Consider the following 16,145-nt stretch of genomic DNA (forward strand, 5'->3'; position numbering starts at 1 on the left):
GACAAAGGCGGCGGCGAGGCCGTTTCACTCGCCGCCATTTTGCGCAGCGGGCTCTGAGGAGCAGCAGCCGGGGCGCGTCTCCTCCTCCTCCTCACCACCACCACCACCATGTCGCGGGATCGGTTCCGTAGCCGTGGCGGCGGCGGCGGCGGCTTCCACCGGCGAGGCGGCGGCGGCGGCCGCGGCGGCCCCAACCACGATTTCCGCTCCCCGCCGCCCGGCATGGGGATGGGCCAGAACCGCGGGCCCATGGGGGGCGGCCCGCAAGGCCCGGGCGGCCCGCCGGGCGGCGGCCCCAAGCCCGAACCCCCGAAGCCTCCCGCATCGACCTCGGCTCCGCCGCCTTCGTCCTCTTCGTCCGCTTCCACCACGACAGGGCCCGCCGGCAGCCAGCCCGGCCCTGGGGCTCCTCCGCCGGCCGCTCTGCCCGCGGGGCAGCCTCCGCAGCAGCAGGCGCAGGGCTCCGCGCCCGCCTCGGCTCCCCCCGGCCCCGGGGGGCAGCCTCAACCGCAGCCCAAGCCGAGCCCCAGCCCCACGCCGGCCGGAGGCCCTAAGAAAGGCCAAGGACAATCGCCCGGCGGCGGGCCCAAGGGGCCTGGCGGGCCCCAGCAGGGGCCGGGCGGGCCTCATAAAGGCGGACCGGGTCACCGCGGCGGGCCGGGCGGAGAACCGCGGGGCCGCGGGCAGCAGCACCAGGGACAGCAGAGCCTCTCATCGCAGCAGGGCCCGGCTGGAGGCGGCGGAGGCGAGAAGCTTTCGGACGAGGTGAGTCATGGCGCCCTCCCCCCTTCCTTTTCCCTTCCCTTCCCCTCCCCGAGCCACAAGATGGCGGCGGCCGCCATGGGGGCCCCGCGCGCCGCGGCCGCCATTTTGAGGGGAGGAGCGCGAGGCCGGGGGGCGCAGCGGGGCCGGGGGGCGCCGGGCCGCGGGGCGAGGCCCCCGGAGGGGATTTGGGGCCACCACGGAGTCGTCTCGGCTTCCCCCGCCGGTTGGGGAGCAGCGAAGGGCTGGCTCCGACCCGCTTTGCTTCTTCGTAGGGTTTTAAAGCGAATCTGTCGCTTCTGAGGCGGCCCGGGGAGAAGACCTATACGCAGCGCTGCCGTTTGTTTGTGGGGAATTTGCCTGCTGATATAACGGATGAAGACTTTAAAAGGTTGTTTGCCAAGTATGGGGAGCCAGGAGAGGTTTTTATCAACAAAGGGAAAGGCTTTGGATTCATTAAACTGGTAGGCTTTCATACTCTACGTCCAGCTCCTTAAAATTCTCCCGAAATAGTAATTTGTAGCGTGATTTTCTAAAACCGGGTCTTAAATTCCCTCAGGAATCCAGAGCTCTTGCAGAAATCGCAAAGGCAGAATTGGATGATACCCCTATGAGGGGTCGACAGCTTCGTGTTCGGTTTGCCACACATGCTGCTGCTCTGTCAGTGCGTAATCTGTCACCTTATGTCTCCAACGAGTTACTCGAGGAAGCGTTTTCCCAGTTTGGTCCAGTGGAAAGAGCTGTTGTGATTGTAGATGATCGAGGTAGATCAACAGGAAAAGGCATTGTTGAATTTGCATCAAAGCCAGCTGCTCGAAAAGCATTTGAACGGTGTACTGAAGGAGTGTTTTTGTTGACAACGTAAGTGTTTTGCTTTCTAGGATTTTTAGCTTTAAGCTGCATAGAGTTGTCAGTTGCTTCTAGCTTTTCAGAGCGGAGATTGCTATGGAAATGTAAAATGTGTATTTCGTATTCAGAACTCCTAGGCCGGTTATTGTGGAACCACTGGAACAGCTGGATGATGAAGATGGTCTTCCAGAAAAGCTTGCTCAGAAGAATCCAATGTATCAAAAGTAGGCACTATCTTTTGTTATAAACAGTATATGGATAATGTAGTGTGATCCCAGGCTCTGAAGGAGTTAGGTTTTCAAATCTGGCTTTGAATATCCCAAAGAAACAGTGCATAAATACCAGCCTTTTAACATTTTTTTGGTAAGGGTACTTGCACAGCTCTTAAATCAGACTGTTTGCTCATACTGTTGTTGAAAATTGTCATCTTATTTAAGGCACGTAGCATGTTGATATCAAAGGGAACAATAAATTGTTTGTTACTAAAAGTAATAAACTAAAATTTTAATTTGTTTCATAACAGAGTTCCACATGGATTTGCCTTATCAGGCTGACTACTACACATGAAAGATGCAGTGATAGCTGAGTCTTTTCTTTAGTAATGTTAGGTTAAGACTTGTGTAGTGAGCCTATTAATTATAGAAACGTGTTTTTCAGATCACCAAAGGGAATGGAGTGGGAAGATCTTGTGGGTCTCAAAACAAGTGTGTGCAAAATGGCTTGTTAGGATCAAAAGCTATGAACAGCTTAGCAGCGATGTCTTTGAAAAGAATGCAGATCAGTGTTCTTCCTGAAATTGCTAATGCATGAAAAGTTCTTAAATTTCTCTAGTTTTGTTCCATTAATTACTGAATTTTTAACTCTAATTACTTTATATGACTGAATGAGATGTCAGGTGTTTTGGGGACTAAGTTAAAATATTACAGTTTTTTAACCGCTAAGTCAGCACTGAAAAATCCATCTCTCTGTATCCTGGTGTTCTGAAAGGCAAAGGTCTTGTCCTTGAGGATTTTGCAGATGATGGATACCAGCAGTGGAGTGTTTTGAGGAGGAAGTTAAGAACAGGATTAAGCAGTAGAACTTGAAGCAGAAAGATTTGCTTGTTTATAGTGTGGGAGTCCCTTCATTTGCATTTGGTAGTCTGTGGACGAAATGCTGTTCTGTAAATCCGTAAGACGCTGTACTGTTCTCATCTTTCTGTCAAAACAAGCTGTATATTACATCATGGAGGTAGTATTTTGATGTTTTGAGGTTTTTTGATGTTCCCTAGTTCTTTGGCTGTTCTGCCTGTGGTCTTTTATTGACCTTCAGTTTCCAGGCTTATGCAGCCTGACTGAGTATCTTCCTTTCTGCAGGGAAAGAGAGACTCCTCCCCGTTTTGCTCAGCCTGGCAGTTTTGAATTTGAGTATTCCCAGAGGTGGAAATCTTTAGATGAAATGGAAAAACAGCAGAGAGAGCAAGTGGCAAAAAACATGAAAGATGCCAAGGACAAACTTGAAAGTGAGATGGAAGATGCTTATCATGAGCATCAGGCAAACCTCTTGCGTCAAGGTAATTGGCTCTGAGTTGTGTTTCTAAATGCTTTTTGCTCTGAATACTGGCTTAGATGTATGACTGACTGTTTAATGGTTTTATGAATAAATTCATGCTTCCTGTTGTGAACCTGAGGATGATGGTTTCAGTCTTAGAAAAGAGAATGGTGGTTTCTCAGTTTTAACTTAAATGAAGTATAGCTAAAAATAGGGTCGTGCAGTGTCTGCTGTAGTATAAACAAGGTTGATCTAATTGAAATCTGAATTGAAGTCTGAGGTTGTGGAACCGCTGCTGACAAGCTTGGTTTCTGCAGATCTTATGAGGCGTCAGGAGGAACTGAGACGTATGGAAGAACTCCATAATCAAGAAATGCAGAAACGCAAGGAAATTCAGCTGAGGTTGGTCTGGCTTTTACAGGATTTTTCAGTTGTACGTTTGCTTCTTTTCAACTAAATGTGAAAACTTTTATTTTGTCAAGAACCTCCATTGCGGCTTCAGTTTGCATATGAGAAATTGAACTGCAGTGTAAGTTTTTTTTTTTCCTTGAGTACTTAAGCATCATATGGTATGTCTTCTGCTGAAGTGTTACTGCTCATAGATGTGATGTTGATGGGATGTTGAAGTGTTACTCCTGTAGTTTAATGGTCTGCTTTGGGATGATCAGGCAGGAGGAGGAGCGTCGCAGGCGGGAAGAAGAAATGATGATACGCCAGCGAGAGATGGAAGAACAGATGAGAAGACAGAGGGAAGAGAATTATAGTAGAATGGGTTACATGGATCCAGTAAGTGAAAACATGATATTTTCTGGATATGTTACTGTGTCGGGGGATTTCTGGAATTCTTTGGATGTTTTTGAGATTGATGTGTTTTGCTTCCTTTAGGTTAGCTGATGTGATGTCTTAGTGTAAGTGAAGTGATAGTTGTTGGCCGTACGCGTGCTTTATCTCCTGAAAGGTAGAGATTTCAGTAAGATCCTGTGCTAAAAGTTGTTTCTTCTACGCAGAGGGAGAGAGACATGAGAATGGGTGGTGCCACCACAATGAACATGGGAGGTAAAGGATTTTTAAATAATTGCTTTCTGTGGTTACCTTAGAAAGTGCCAGAATATGATTCTATGTTTCTCTTCCTTAGATCCTTATGCTTCTGCAGCCCAGAAATTTCCACCTCTCGGAGGTGGTGGCGGCATAGGTTATGAAGCTAATCCAGGAGTTGGCCAAGCAGCCATGAGTGGTTCTATGATGGGAAGTGACATGGTAATGTATCCTGTGGTGGCTTTAGCTTAGCACAAGGGAAATGTTGCAGTTGGGAATTGAGTTCTGTGCTCCGATGGTTGTGTAAATTTCACTGTTAACTGCTGACTTTCTTGTCAGGTGTTTAACATGGAAGACTAGTTTGGCAGTATGTAGTACTAGTTTAGTTAACCATTATGGTAGCTTACACAGTTGGAAGTTGTTTGTAAGTGAATTCAAATGTGCTGTTAAGCATATTTGCAATTAACTCTGACTTTATTGGACTTCAGAAATTCTGCATCACAGTTAGGCTTGGAAGGATTCTTACAAGTTCTAGATAATCTGACGATTTTCAGAGTTTAAATAACATACCAGCTGTTCAGTAATTTGCATTTTGTATGGACAAGTGAGATCTTGGTTCTCCTTTCCGAAGTTTAATGCTGTGTTTCTTTTGGCCCTTCCAAGCCTAGTTAGAATTGATGCATGTTGGTATGGATATGCTGTTAATTCAAAAATCTGTGCTCATGTTTCTTTAAGCAGCAGATTAACTTAAGTAATGGTGAACAGCATATCACTTACTCTGTATGCTGAAGTTTGCCATAGAAAAGCAGAAATGCTGTTTTTTTAGGTTTTAGGCATGTTCCAGTGATCCTTGACTGTAGCCATTTTTGTGGTTCCTGACTCACACAGGAATGATAGCCTGTTCTGGTTGTTTTCTTTGTTGGGTATGACTACAGGTAGAGTTTATTAAAGCTACCGCATATCTCATGTTCTGAGGTATGTTTCCAAATGACTATTTTTGGCACACTATATGTGTGGATGGGCTTGGAGCCTGCTTGGTGTTATCACACTGAAGCAATACCGATATAGATTAAAGAAATGCTTAACGAGTATAATGGAAATCTATGTTGGTTTAGGCGGTGATGCTAGTGTGCTTTCACCCTCCTCGTAAAGGGTGTACAATGTTGCACAAGCTGTAAATGATTTTTGGGTGGGCTTAGGCCTCTGACTTGACTTGGTGAGCTACCATAGTAGCTTGTCAAATATCTTCTGTTTTTATGGGAACCGTATCTTTGGAATCATAACTTTGCAGAGCCTCATCGATTCAGTAGACAGTGCTGGTGGCCTTAACGTATCTATAATCTACTGATATATTTAGGTAGTTCCTAAGTTCACAGTGAACAGTTAGGCAGTCTGTGGTCAATGCTGTGCATATTTTTCTCCTCCTGAAATTCCTAGTACAGGTGCATGCTGAGCTTGTGGAATACTTGAAAACATGATCTGGTCAAAATGTGTGACAGAAAGATGGTTTTAACTGCCTTGAGTTTCTTAGGATGGGGATCTCTGCCACACAGTGCTGTCACAGTTACTGGGCTGCTCTCTTTATAAACAGAACTGGAGGTAGGCTTAAGCTGCTGTGATTTAGGCAGAGAGACCCCAGGTAGTATTTCTGAAATAACCTTTCTGGGAAGGATTGAAACAAACTTTCAGAAGTCAAGAACGTGAAGTAAAAGTTTTCAGTTGCAGGTACCTTTTGTAACAAGCAACCTACCATTGTTCTGTTACTGGGTAGTGGAAAACTTGCTTGAAATGAAGTTTAAAGCTCTCTTTGACTTTATAATTTGTCAGTTCTGTAGATTGAATGCTGATCACACCTACTGATACAGTATCTGAACGAAGTACATGCAACTAGAGGTACTGGCAAAAAATACCTGAAGTCTCTGCTTTATTGCAGGGCAATTTAGCTTTTATATCCTGGTGTGAAGGCTTTCAAGACTGAAGTTGTGAATTTTCCAAGAGCTTGTGGTGAAGGTGGGGTGGGAGGGGTCCACTGACTGGATGCACAGAACCCTTTGTGCATAGCTCTAACCTGAAACACTGAATAAATTGTAGCTCTCTGAACACATTTTGCATATACAGCAGCAGTTCCGGAGTACGTGGGATTTAATAAAAGCAAGTCTCTTGATGGAGCAGTTGCGTTGGTTAGGTAAATCACTGGTCATGAGCTTTTTCACATTTTTTTTTCTTCTTGTGATCCAGTAGTGCTCACTATCAGTTTTGATCACTGCCTAAGGCCTCTGCAGTTTAGTCAGCAGACCGTAGTCTTAACCCCATCTTGAAAAGCACATGGTCTCTATTGCAGCACATGCCATTAACTGGTGAGTAGGCATTCTGTTTACAATGACATTTTATGAATGTCAGCTTGTACTTCAGTGAACTGAAGATACTCTCTCTGGCTAGGCTTATTGGAAATGACAGTGATGTAATCTAAGCTTTTACTGCACGAAAGGTGAGAAGTTTGCAAGCTATTTGCATTAACTTGGTTGAAAATTGCTAGAGCTCATTTGGAAAAGTTGTTAATTCACATCTGCACTAATGCTTACATTTCTAGCACTGCAGGGAGGATCTGTTCTTTGTAACAGATGTATGAGAATGCATCAAGTGGGAACATACCTCAAGGCATGTATTACAATAAACTAATTTTTAAATTACCCTTTTTTCCTTTCTATGTTCCCGGTACCTGTGGATCGGCTCAATGGTGATTGTATCGACGAACCTTGACTACGGAACCTTCTAAAAATATATACTTAACACACATGGACATCAACTACATATAATGAACTGTTAATTCTGTTCCAATAGCGTCCTGAACGCTTTGGGCAGGGAGGTGCGGGGCCTGTGGGTGGCCAGGGTCCTAGAGGAATGGGGCCTGGAACGCCAACAGGATATGGTAGAGGGAGAGAAGAATATGAAGGCCCAAACAAAAAGCCCCGATTTTAGATGTGACCTGTAGTTTCATTCCAGTTTGTTTTGTCTGTCTTGTTTAGACACCAACTTTTTAATTCTTGCATTTTAGTAAGAAAGCTACGTTTTTATGGATGTTAGAAACTTACTGACCTAATATTTGTAAGTGGTCTGTTTGGGCGAGTACAATTTAATTATGTAATGCAGTGTTTCAAAGCAAATTTAGCTGTTTTTTTGATGTATAACGTCCCTAACTTGATGGCAGTGTACCTTGTGCCACTGAATTCCCAAAGTGTACCAACTTTTTTTTACTGTGCTTCAAATAAATAGAAAACTAAATGTAGTAACTTTTCTTGCCATTCATGGTTAAATTAAGAGGCTAAATACCACACCTTCAGCAGTAAACCAAGAGTCTTGCCACAGAGGTCAAACCAGACCAGGGTGTGGAACTGTAGTGAAGAGCTGAGATCTCTTCCTACAACGCCTCTAGCTTAAGATTGGGTCAAACAGTAGCTTAACTTTCTAGTAGGTGCAGATTTTTTAAGCATTAATTGTGCTGCAATAAGGAAGCAAATGGAAATCTTGCAGGTGCTGTAAGATAATGGTCATGAAAGCTACACTGCAAGTAATGCAGTATGCAACGAATTTCATATTATAGCTATGGATAATGGGTGGTGGGATGATAGCACTTACCACCTCGGCAGTTACTGCTTGGAATTTTTTAAAGTCTTTAAGCAGAAGACTTAGCAATGGTTATTTTAAAAATAAATCCATAGAAAGACTTGTATTGACTGACTTCCTATCTTACGGATTATTACTGAGTTATTTATATGCTCTTAAGCTGTTTGAGATTCCAGGATCTGGCCTTGCTCCGTATTGTATATCTGCCTGAAATTGCTTGGCAAAAAGACCAGAAGTGCTACTTGAGTGATGAGGGGAGAACCTGCTAATTCATACTTGTAACTTGCTTATGTCCTCATGCTAATTGAGTGGACTAATTTGCATAGTTCAGAATTCAATTGTATTATGGTGGCTGCAGCAACTAGTCTTTAAGTCTTTTAGCTGGTGGGTAAATCCTAAATGCCTGTATGTAAAATACAGAGAAACGAGCATTCTTGCACGATGGTTATTGCTATTATTGATGTGGGGAGGTAATGCATCAAAAGCAGTATCTAAATCTGGAGCTAACAGTTAATACTGCACAGTACAAATAAACTCCCTTCAAGGCTGTTTTGTAGGTCTGATGAATTCATTAGCTTGCTGTTAACTTCGTTAAGCCCCAGAAGAATTTCAAAGCATTCTGGACTCATAAGGTAGCTGCTTTGCTTATTATGACACTGTACCAGATGAGCTGGGAACGTGACTTCCCAGCATAAAATGCCTTGGTGTTAATGCAGGATACATCAACCTGCTTGGCACAAAGTAGGTGAACTTTGGCTGTACCTTCACACCACTCCCCAACTCCCGAGCATTCTGTGAGTAGCTTTAATCTTACCAAGATCTTTCCACTCCTTGTGCGAAGCATTGGCTAATTCTAAATTCTATGCTAAATTTTCTCTGTGGTTAAAAGTTGTCAGACTGCAGTATCTTAGAGTGCGGATGATCGCTCTTGAAGTACTCACTGTAAGTGCTGTTACTCCTCAAATGAAAAAAAATATAGCAGGTTGTGAAATGTTGATAACAGGTAACACTGACTTGGGAATATTCAGTGCACTAAATAGTGACTCAGCTGGTTTGGTGAATGCTTCTTATTTTCACAGAGAAGTGTGGAGGTTGATAACATGCTAAGACAATGAATTGCTATTCAGGAAATTCCGAATTGGCAGTTCCTAAACTGCAGACCAGGTATTTGGGAGTACTGGTATTGGATACTTAGCCTAAAAAATCAGCAGTCCCACTGCAATTCGCTTTAAGTAGTCCTAAATAATGCTTATGTTTTCTGCAGGGTGTTCATGGGACACCCACGAAAAGTGAAGGTGTCTGAGATGGGGAATTCTGAACGTAAACATTTAAATTAATTTTTTCAGTTTATTTTTCAGATTACATGTCATTCTTTATTAAAGAGATGCCGGTGCATATCCTAAAGTATGTTCTCTTGTAGCTCTGTAACTTTGAAGAGTGAAGGATGCTGATGTCCTTGTACCTTACAGAGGTTCTCTCTTGGTACCCCTGTTTTGTATGTAAGCTCCTGTTGCTAGGTACTAAAAATCGATGAGTTGCAAAACCATGACCAGTAAATACATAGAAGAATCGGCAGTTTTCAAAACACCTGAAAGTTTGGTTAAATGTGGCTTCGTTGTAGCTGCATAAGCAGAATTCCTAAAACTCTAAAGTTCTGCTTTGAGTTGCATGTATTCAACAGGCATACAAGTAAATAGCCAACTCGATTTCAAGACCTTTTAAAGGTGGTGTCTTAAAAGCTGGCAAACAATTTAAAACTGATAAAGTTACTAAATGTGGGAGGTGAGACGGTTATGTTCCTTTGATCTGTTCCTATGAGGTTTTGGACTTTTTTCATAAAATCAGATTGATGTAATTGAATCTTTAAAACAATTTAGAAAAGTGCTTGGTTGGTCAGACCTATTTTTGGATGGTCTGGCTCACAACACCTTTTTGTACTGGACTTGGAGGACATTGGCTGTTGCAATTTAGCTCGCTTTAACAAAATTGAGCCCATTTTGACATTTAGATATCTAAAAACTGCAGCATGTAGAAACTGGTATCGTTATTCATATCTTCACGCTTCCTCAGAAATGAATACAGAATAATCTTATCTTCTGGTGTAGACACATTACACTAATCATTTATACAGCTGACGAGAAACTGAAACTGCTTCTGAGATTTTGTGGTATTTTTGTGGTAGAAAAATTCTTGGCTTCTCCTTGGCAACCATTTGCTGTGGCAGCAAGTTTTTGCTGGAGTTTTTGAGACTGCAATTTACACTTAAAACTAGTGGCCTGCTACATAACTGCACTTAGCCAGCATTTCTGCAGTTCATAACTGTGAGGAACGTAGTACCACAAATGGCAATGGACATTAGGACCCGGATGTAGTATTCCTGCTTGCTCCAAGATTCTCATTGCCGACTGCGTACAGGTAGGTAACAAGCAATATAATATAACTTGGTGACTTTCTATGTAATCTTATACTGTGGGTATTCTGACATCACACTTCTGACTGTGGAATTACAGTGCAGCACTCCTCATACCTGTATGCTAAACTTGCATCAAAGCTGCGTGGTTTTCGGTTTTAAGCTTTGTCTTGTTCAGAGTCAATAAGCAACTTACTGTGATTCTTAGATAAGTATTTCCAGACCCGATTCCTTTGTACATATGACTCGGCTTGTGTGAATTTTTCTCAGCTACGATGTAACGAAGATGTTCTTAGATGAGCTCTGTGGGGAAGAGGGGATGTGACCTTACACTCAGTTAACTAGTCAACTAGGTGCTATCAGTGCCTAGAAAAGCATCGTTTAAACTTCCTGTAGTGACCAAGTAGCCCATCTGCAGTGCATCCCTTTGTAGAGTCTTGGCTCGGTAGGAAATGTGTTAGTAATCACTGCTCTAGCCCTCTGTGAACTGATAGTCAAAGCTCACTAATACAGCCAGCTTTAAGACTGATTGGGAATATTTCTCAGGACATAAAAATGAGTGCTTGAATGAATATCCCTGTAAAAAGTTCGGTAGAGCTTATTGGAAATTTCAGTTGTCTTTATTTTTAATTAATCCTTGATTGACAAGCATATCACATTTCTCTGCCTTTAATTGCTAGTGGTGAGATTCTGTATTTCTGCCTCTTAGTCATCTTGGTAGTGTAACGCTCAATTTCATTTTTCATCAGTCTCGAGGATGTAATTCTAAACTCTTCATTGCTAAAAATGCTGAATGTAGTGTTTCAGGATAAACATGCTTACGTTTCCAGACATCCAGACACGCTGATCTCCAGCTCTTTTGCATTAGTTCTTGAACCTGAATTTCAAGGTCCCTCGTTTCAGCACATGATCCAGCCTCTTGTCTGATTAGTTTATTTCAGAGGTGTTGTAATGTGTTTTCCCCTTTGTTCTGCAAAGCTCTACTTCGCAATCATTGTTTCTGGTATTTTGGACCATTCTGTGTTACCTTCCAAAAAATACTCTTGCTGGTGAACAGGTGATCTGCTGGCCAGCCTTGCCCTCTGTCTGCTGTAGTTAGCTTTTCAGTGTTCCATTGAAAGCAGCTGCACCTTAAACTTAAGATCATAATACCAGGTCTTTGGTTACACCACAGTGAGTGTAGCTGAACACTAGCTAGTCAAGGAGTGGCACCACTTGTCACATCCAGTTCGGCTTTTTGGTGATGGCTTACTCTTAATCTGCGACTAGAATTTAGTAGCAAAACTGCTGACAGTACGCATCGCATGCTGTCGTGTAGCAAACCTGAACTGCTAATCCTGAAACCAGTGCTCAGCTCTAACTTAGTATGTCCAGTGTGCTCTGGATACTTGACTTGACCTGTAGGAATGTCGTGGAGGGGTTATTGGCACATCTGCTTTGTTCTACATACTTAAAGTAGTAGGATTTTGACACTCTTGGAGCAAGCAATCTGTGACTGAACCATGGGTCTCATACTAGCTCTGACTGTCTGCAGTAATGAAACTTGGTGTGGTAGATAACTTAAAAGCCAGTCTGTAACAAGTGGGTACCAAGAAATGACATTAAAGTGCTTGCATTGTGTTTCATCTTGAATTTCTACCTGTGTGTGAAATACACTTTTTCTCAAAAAAAAAAAAAAAGCTTATCTAAAGCTTATCTGAAGCTCAGAAGTGTGGTGTCAGAATACATATGCGTACCTGTTAGGCCCTCAGATCCAGAATCTGGTGCTGTCAGGAGAGAGCACAGCATAGCGTGTATGGGGGCTTTACTGTAACATTAAGCATACAAAGTGTTGATTTGCTTGCAGTTTTCCCCATAGCTAAACACCGAGGCCTGTGAGTAGTTCTAGGACTTCAGCAGTAATGGGGTTGCATGTCTCTGTTAATCATTGCCAGCTGCAGTGACATGATCAGGAAGGCCAGCGTTTTGTTCCATTCTCTTAAATAAGGCTAAGCATGTTGGAAAGGATGCATAAAAAGTTATGCTGTTCTGGGTAAATACTTGGCTTCTTCCACTACTAGCAAGTTTGGAATCTGCTAATTAGCTTCAGATTTTTCTCTCCATGCCAGCTAGTGGGGCTCTTAAATAGCTGCTTACTGGAAAAGGAAAAAATAAAAAGGGAGGATTGGCCTTCTCCCACTTCTGTCATTGCTGCTAGATAATGATTGACATGTTAGGACTTGGCTGTGCAATCCCGCAGTGGTCTGTGAATACCCCATCTCTATAAATGTTGCTTTTGAACACCAGTACTGAAGAGCTAACTGGGGAGGGTTGGGAGGAGTGTGCCTCTAAGTGAATCTGGAGTGTTAAAAGGATGCACAAAGATATAGTATCCCTTATGCATGGTGTTTGTTGCTATGGCATAGAAAACAAAATGTGCATACTATACTTCTGCTCCTGAGGGCCATGATAAAACCCAGGTGGTGGGTTTGAGACTAAACTTGAACTTGTCCCTACCTGGTCAAATCACATTGTGACCGTAGTGTGATTTGCCTCCCAACGAGAGGTGTGCACAGAACGTTGTACTACTACATCCCCTAGTTGCTAACTATTGCAGCTTGCCCTCAACTTAGCTACAGTAAAAGGGTGGGTCTTCAGAAGGGAAGAATCTCTTGCTTAGAATAAAAGCAGTCTGACGATGCTAATCAATAGTGTCTTCCTTTGGCTTTTGAAGCACTCCTAGGACTATTGAACCGAGGGCCACTAGGAATTAGGGACACTGCACTCCTTCACGAAGCAGAAGGAAGAGGGCATTGTACAGGAATCAAACTAGGTTAAAATAGTTGAAGTAGCTTGATAAAATTAATGCCTTCACATAAGGGATAGTATACCTCTGGCTGCAATCAAACTTCATTGTACTCAGACTGGTGATTTACGGTTTGTGCTCAGACAAGGTGCAGTTCTTCAGGCAACTACATGCATATTCCTTCACCTCTTTACAAATGTTTAGGCTAGCCTGTTTCTGCCCCTTATTCTTCCACTTAATATTTTGGAATAATTTGTAAATTCCCCCTCATAACTAATCAGTCCACATATCTTAAAACTTTGCTTTTAAGTTAGTTTTGAAATGGCCATAACTTGCTGTGTATTATAATAATAACTTCAATTGTTATCCTTTAGGTGAAGATGCAAGCTGAGTGAAACTGGAGTGCTCATCCATTGGAAGTAAGCATGACCTTGTCTTGTTCTGTGGGGGTGAAATAAAAAAGGCCTCTGGACACCTGATGTTCAGTGACGAAGTAACTTTGAATTAGTGAATGTGTGAAATATATAAGGTAGAACTTAATACCCTGCTCTCAAGCTGTGGGGTTTAGTACCTGGGCTCCATCTGGGCTTGATATCTTGAGAGCAGTGGTTACAAACACCTTCCTAGATGGGGGGTTGTATGAAAGTTTTAAAAATCATTGTCAATAAAACTTGTGAATATTTTTCTAGTTCAGGAGCTGAGCATGAGCACATCCAGCACGATGTCCAGTGATATGTGAATGGACCGAGAAAACAAGTGAACAAGTAAGTAGATGTTGTCCTTAGGCTACTGCTCTGGTAGAGCAGTGCATCACTGTGATGTCAGGTAGTTCCTGCCTAGAATTTGCCTCTGATTAATCTCAATTTTACATGAAAATGATGAATCTTTCTTTTGTAGAGCCAAGATCTAACCATTGTTTGAGGCTTTTCAGCCCTGCAGCATCAAATAAACTGTCATCTGAACACTGTAGGTGGTCAAACAAGAAATAAGCATTTTTAAGTCAAGGCTCAAATGGAAGGGGTGCGAATAGGATGGAGTGATTTTGTCAGCAAGGAAAACAGGAATAAAGCAGCTACTTATCTGTTAATCTAGCTAAAAGTTGTTAAAAGTGCTACTTATCTGAAATAGTGAGCATTGAACTTTCAAAATTACCTGCAAGATAAGTTAGTGCGTATAAGAACGTAAGCCAATAGTGGTTTAGGGGAATAAACTAATCTGCACAGCTGGAATTAATGAAATTTTCCCTCTAATTTGTTACTTAAACTACAAGGGGGAGCTTCAGATATTTTAAATCTTGTGTGAGGAGCAGCATGCAAAAGTACCTTAACACATGAGTGAGGGGTAAGTAATGCTTAGCCATGCCACAGCTGAACCTGTAAGACGTGAAACCAGTGAGATTCAATTGGTGAACTCCTATTGAATCCTGTGTGATTTGTCACCACTGCCCTTGTTTCTGGGGTAGTAAAACAAAGCCACTTGATCTTTAGAGGTAGATGAAAACATGAATGCTATTTGTTTTATCTCCAGTCTGATGTAAGATCTTATGATCATAAAGAGTATTTGATAGGTGCATGACCTTCGTGATAACTGATTCCCTTTCCATGTCATTGTGTGTGGTTTCTGGTGGAATTTTAAAGTTCTTGCTAACTATGTGTTTTTTACTTGCAGAAGAAGTCCAAATGCAGTGAAGAGGAGCCAGGAACATGCCAGTTTTTTACAAATAAAATATTTAATTTTTCTTAATGACTTCTGTTTTATTCTGGAGTGTGTTCAGTAAGTTTTTGAGCATAATACAGTATGGTTGCATCCAAGAAACACTGCCACAAATGAGGGAGGCTGTAGAACTAGGTGATGCAGAGTGTGCTTGGAGCAGTGGAGTGAGGATGGATTTGGGTCATTGAATCCTGCTCTAAAAACTAAAAGGAAACAACCACACTTAAATACATAATACATTTTTTTTTCTGCTGGGAATATGCTGTGGGCTTATTGTAGTTGGACTTCTCCAGTTTGGGGGTCAGATGGATTCCTGAGTAGTGTGTAGCCATGTATACTTTCGCTAAAAATGACTTAAAACCATTTTTTTTATAAACTACTCTTACCCCTAAAGCACTGTAGGAGGTTTTGGAAGTTTCACCCACTCTGTCCCCCATCTCCAGAGTTCTGTGTAGTGCTTTTTGCGTTAGATTTGAGTGTTTACACATGCTTGATTGGTTTGTAGTAGTTTACTTAGTGACTAGTAATTAAGCCTGAGATGCCAGTGTTGGAATTCCTTGCAAGGCAGAGAAGTGCTGTTTTTAGCACTTGAAGCGCAGATTTCCATGGTTCAAATTGCTTTACTCGAACAAGACAGCTGTAAAGCCACTCTGTGCACATGCATAATTCCTGCTGTCATTTATTAAATGTAATCCTTTGTTTAAATATCAAGTAGTTTTTGCTAATGTGTTTAAAATAGGCCAACAGTAGGCTTTGCTAATACAGTTGCATTACAACAGAGTTACCCCCTACAGCACACCAAGTCACAAACATTTGGCTAGGAACTGTTGCAAGACTACCATGATCAAAATTAACTGTATTAAATGTGGCAAGGGTGCAGCACTTGAGCTGTGTCTGCCTGGGAACAAGTTCACCTGTGCTTCAGCTGCCAGTCCAAAATATATTCTGGTTTGTCTTAAATACAGCTTGCTTGCATCCTACTGAGGAGGTTTCATTAATTAATGATGTTGGTCTGAGCTACTGCATCATTTCTGACTCAGAATATTGCTTTGTAGCAGTGTGTAGATGAGTAGCCCTGGTGCCCACCTCTTATCAGGCATTCAGAATTGGTTAGATGAGAGCAGCTGCTGCTGGACTGCCAGCCCTGTGGCTCCTTGCCAGTCACGAGTGTGTCTTTGAGCATGGTTAGAGGGAAACAAATGGAGCTGCAGGCAGCTGCAAGCTGCTGTGAGTGGGTGAGCAGCAGCAGGGGGTGCCTTGGTATTTCACTGCGCCTGAGTTCTACAGCACAGAAGGATGATGCTGCGTTAAAAGCTTTTATCTGCTGGTTTTCCCCTTTTCATGCAATCAGGTACAGGATAGTCTGAGAGAATTCATTCATTGATTTGACATCTTTATGCTATTGTCCAGATTTTGAGGAGGTTTTGTGGTTCCTCA

The 16,145-nt window shown here is 42.5% G+C and overlaps 1 protein-coding gene across 7 annotated transcripts; it reads left to right on the plus strand.

Moving 5' to 3' along the window:
- On the plus strand, positions 1-14,738 carry SFPQ (splicing factor proline and glutamine rich). Of its 7 annotated transcripts, none has more exons than XR_011089392.1 (12): positions 2-765; positions 1,038-1,226; positions 1,322-1,623; positions 1,740-1,835; positions 2,967-3,163; positions 3,459-3,543; positions 3,810-3,927; positions 4,149-4,197; positions 4,277-4,398; positions 7,018-13,414; positions 13,685-13,759; positions 14,664-14,738. XR_011089392.1 is itself a non-coding variant. In XM_068658068.1 (11 exons), the coding sequence occupies exons 1-10, from the start codon at positions 109-111 to the stop codon at positions 13,388-13,390; spliced, it is 1,836 nt and encodes a 611-aa protein (XP_068514169.1). In that variant the 5' UTR covers positions 2-108; the 3' UTR covers positions 13,391-13,414; positions 13,685-14,738. The 7 variants fall into 7 exon arrangements, 3 of the variants coding, with proteins under 3 accessions (XP_068514170.1, XP_068514171.1, XP_068514169.1); XR_011089393.1 differs by having other exon boundaries at positions 13,370-13,414; XR_011089391.1 differs by having other exon boundaries at positions 13,685-14,738.
- Positions 14,739-16,145: the final 1,407 nt, after the last annotated feature.

The sequence above is a fragment of the Anas acuta genome, chromosome 21, assembly GCF_963932015.1.
Source record: "Anas acuta chromosome 21, bAnaAcu1.1, whole genome shotgun sequence".
In the NCBI taxonomy this organism is placed as follows: domain Eukaryota; kingdom Metazoa; phylum Chordata; class Aves; order Anseriformes; family Anatidae; genus Anas; species Anas acuta.

Excerpts from the sequence above, each read along its gene's own strand:
- SFPQ (XM_068658068.1), top strand. The coding sequence starts at position 109 with ATGTCGCGGGATCGGTTCCGTAGCCGTGGCGGCGGCGGCGGCGGCTTC. Across the intron at positions 3,544-3,809 it reads CGCAAGGAAATTCAGCTGAG|GCAGGAGGAGGAGCGTCGCA; the intron begins GTTGGTCTGGCT and ends TGGGATGATCAG. Across the intron at positions 4,198-4,276 it reads CACCACAATGAACATGGGAG|ATCCTTATGCTTCTGCAGCC; the intron begins GTAAAGGATTTT and ends TCTCTTCCTTAG.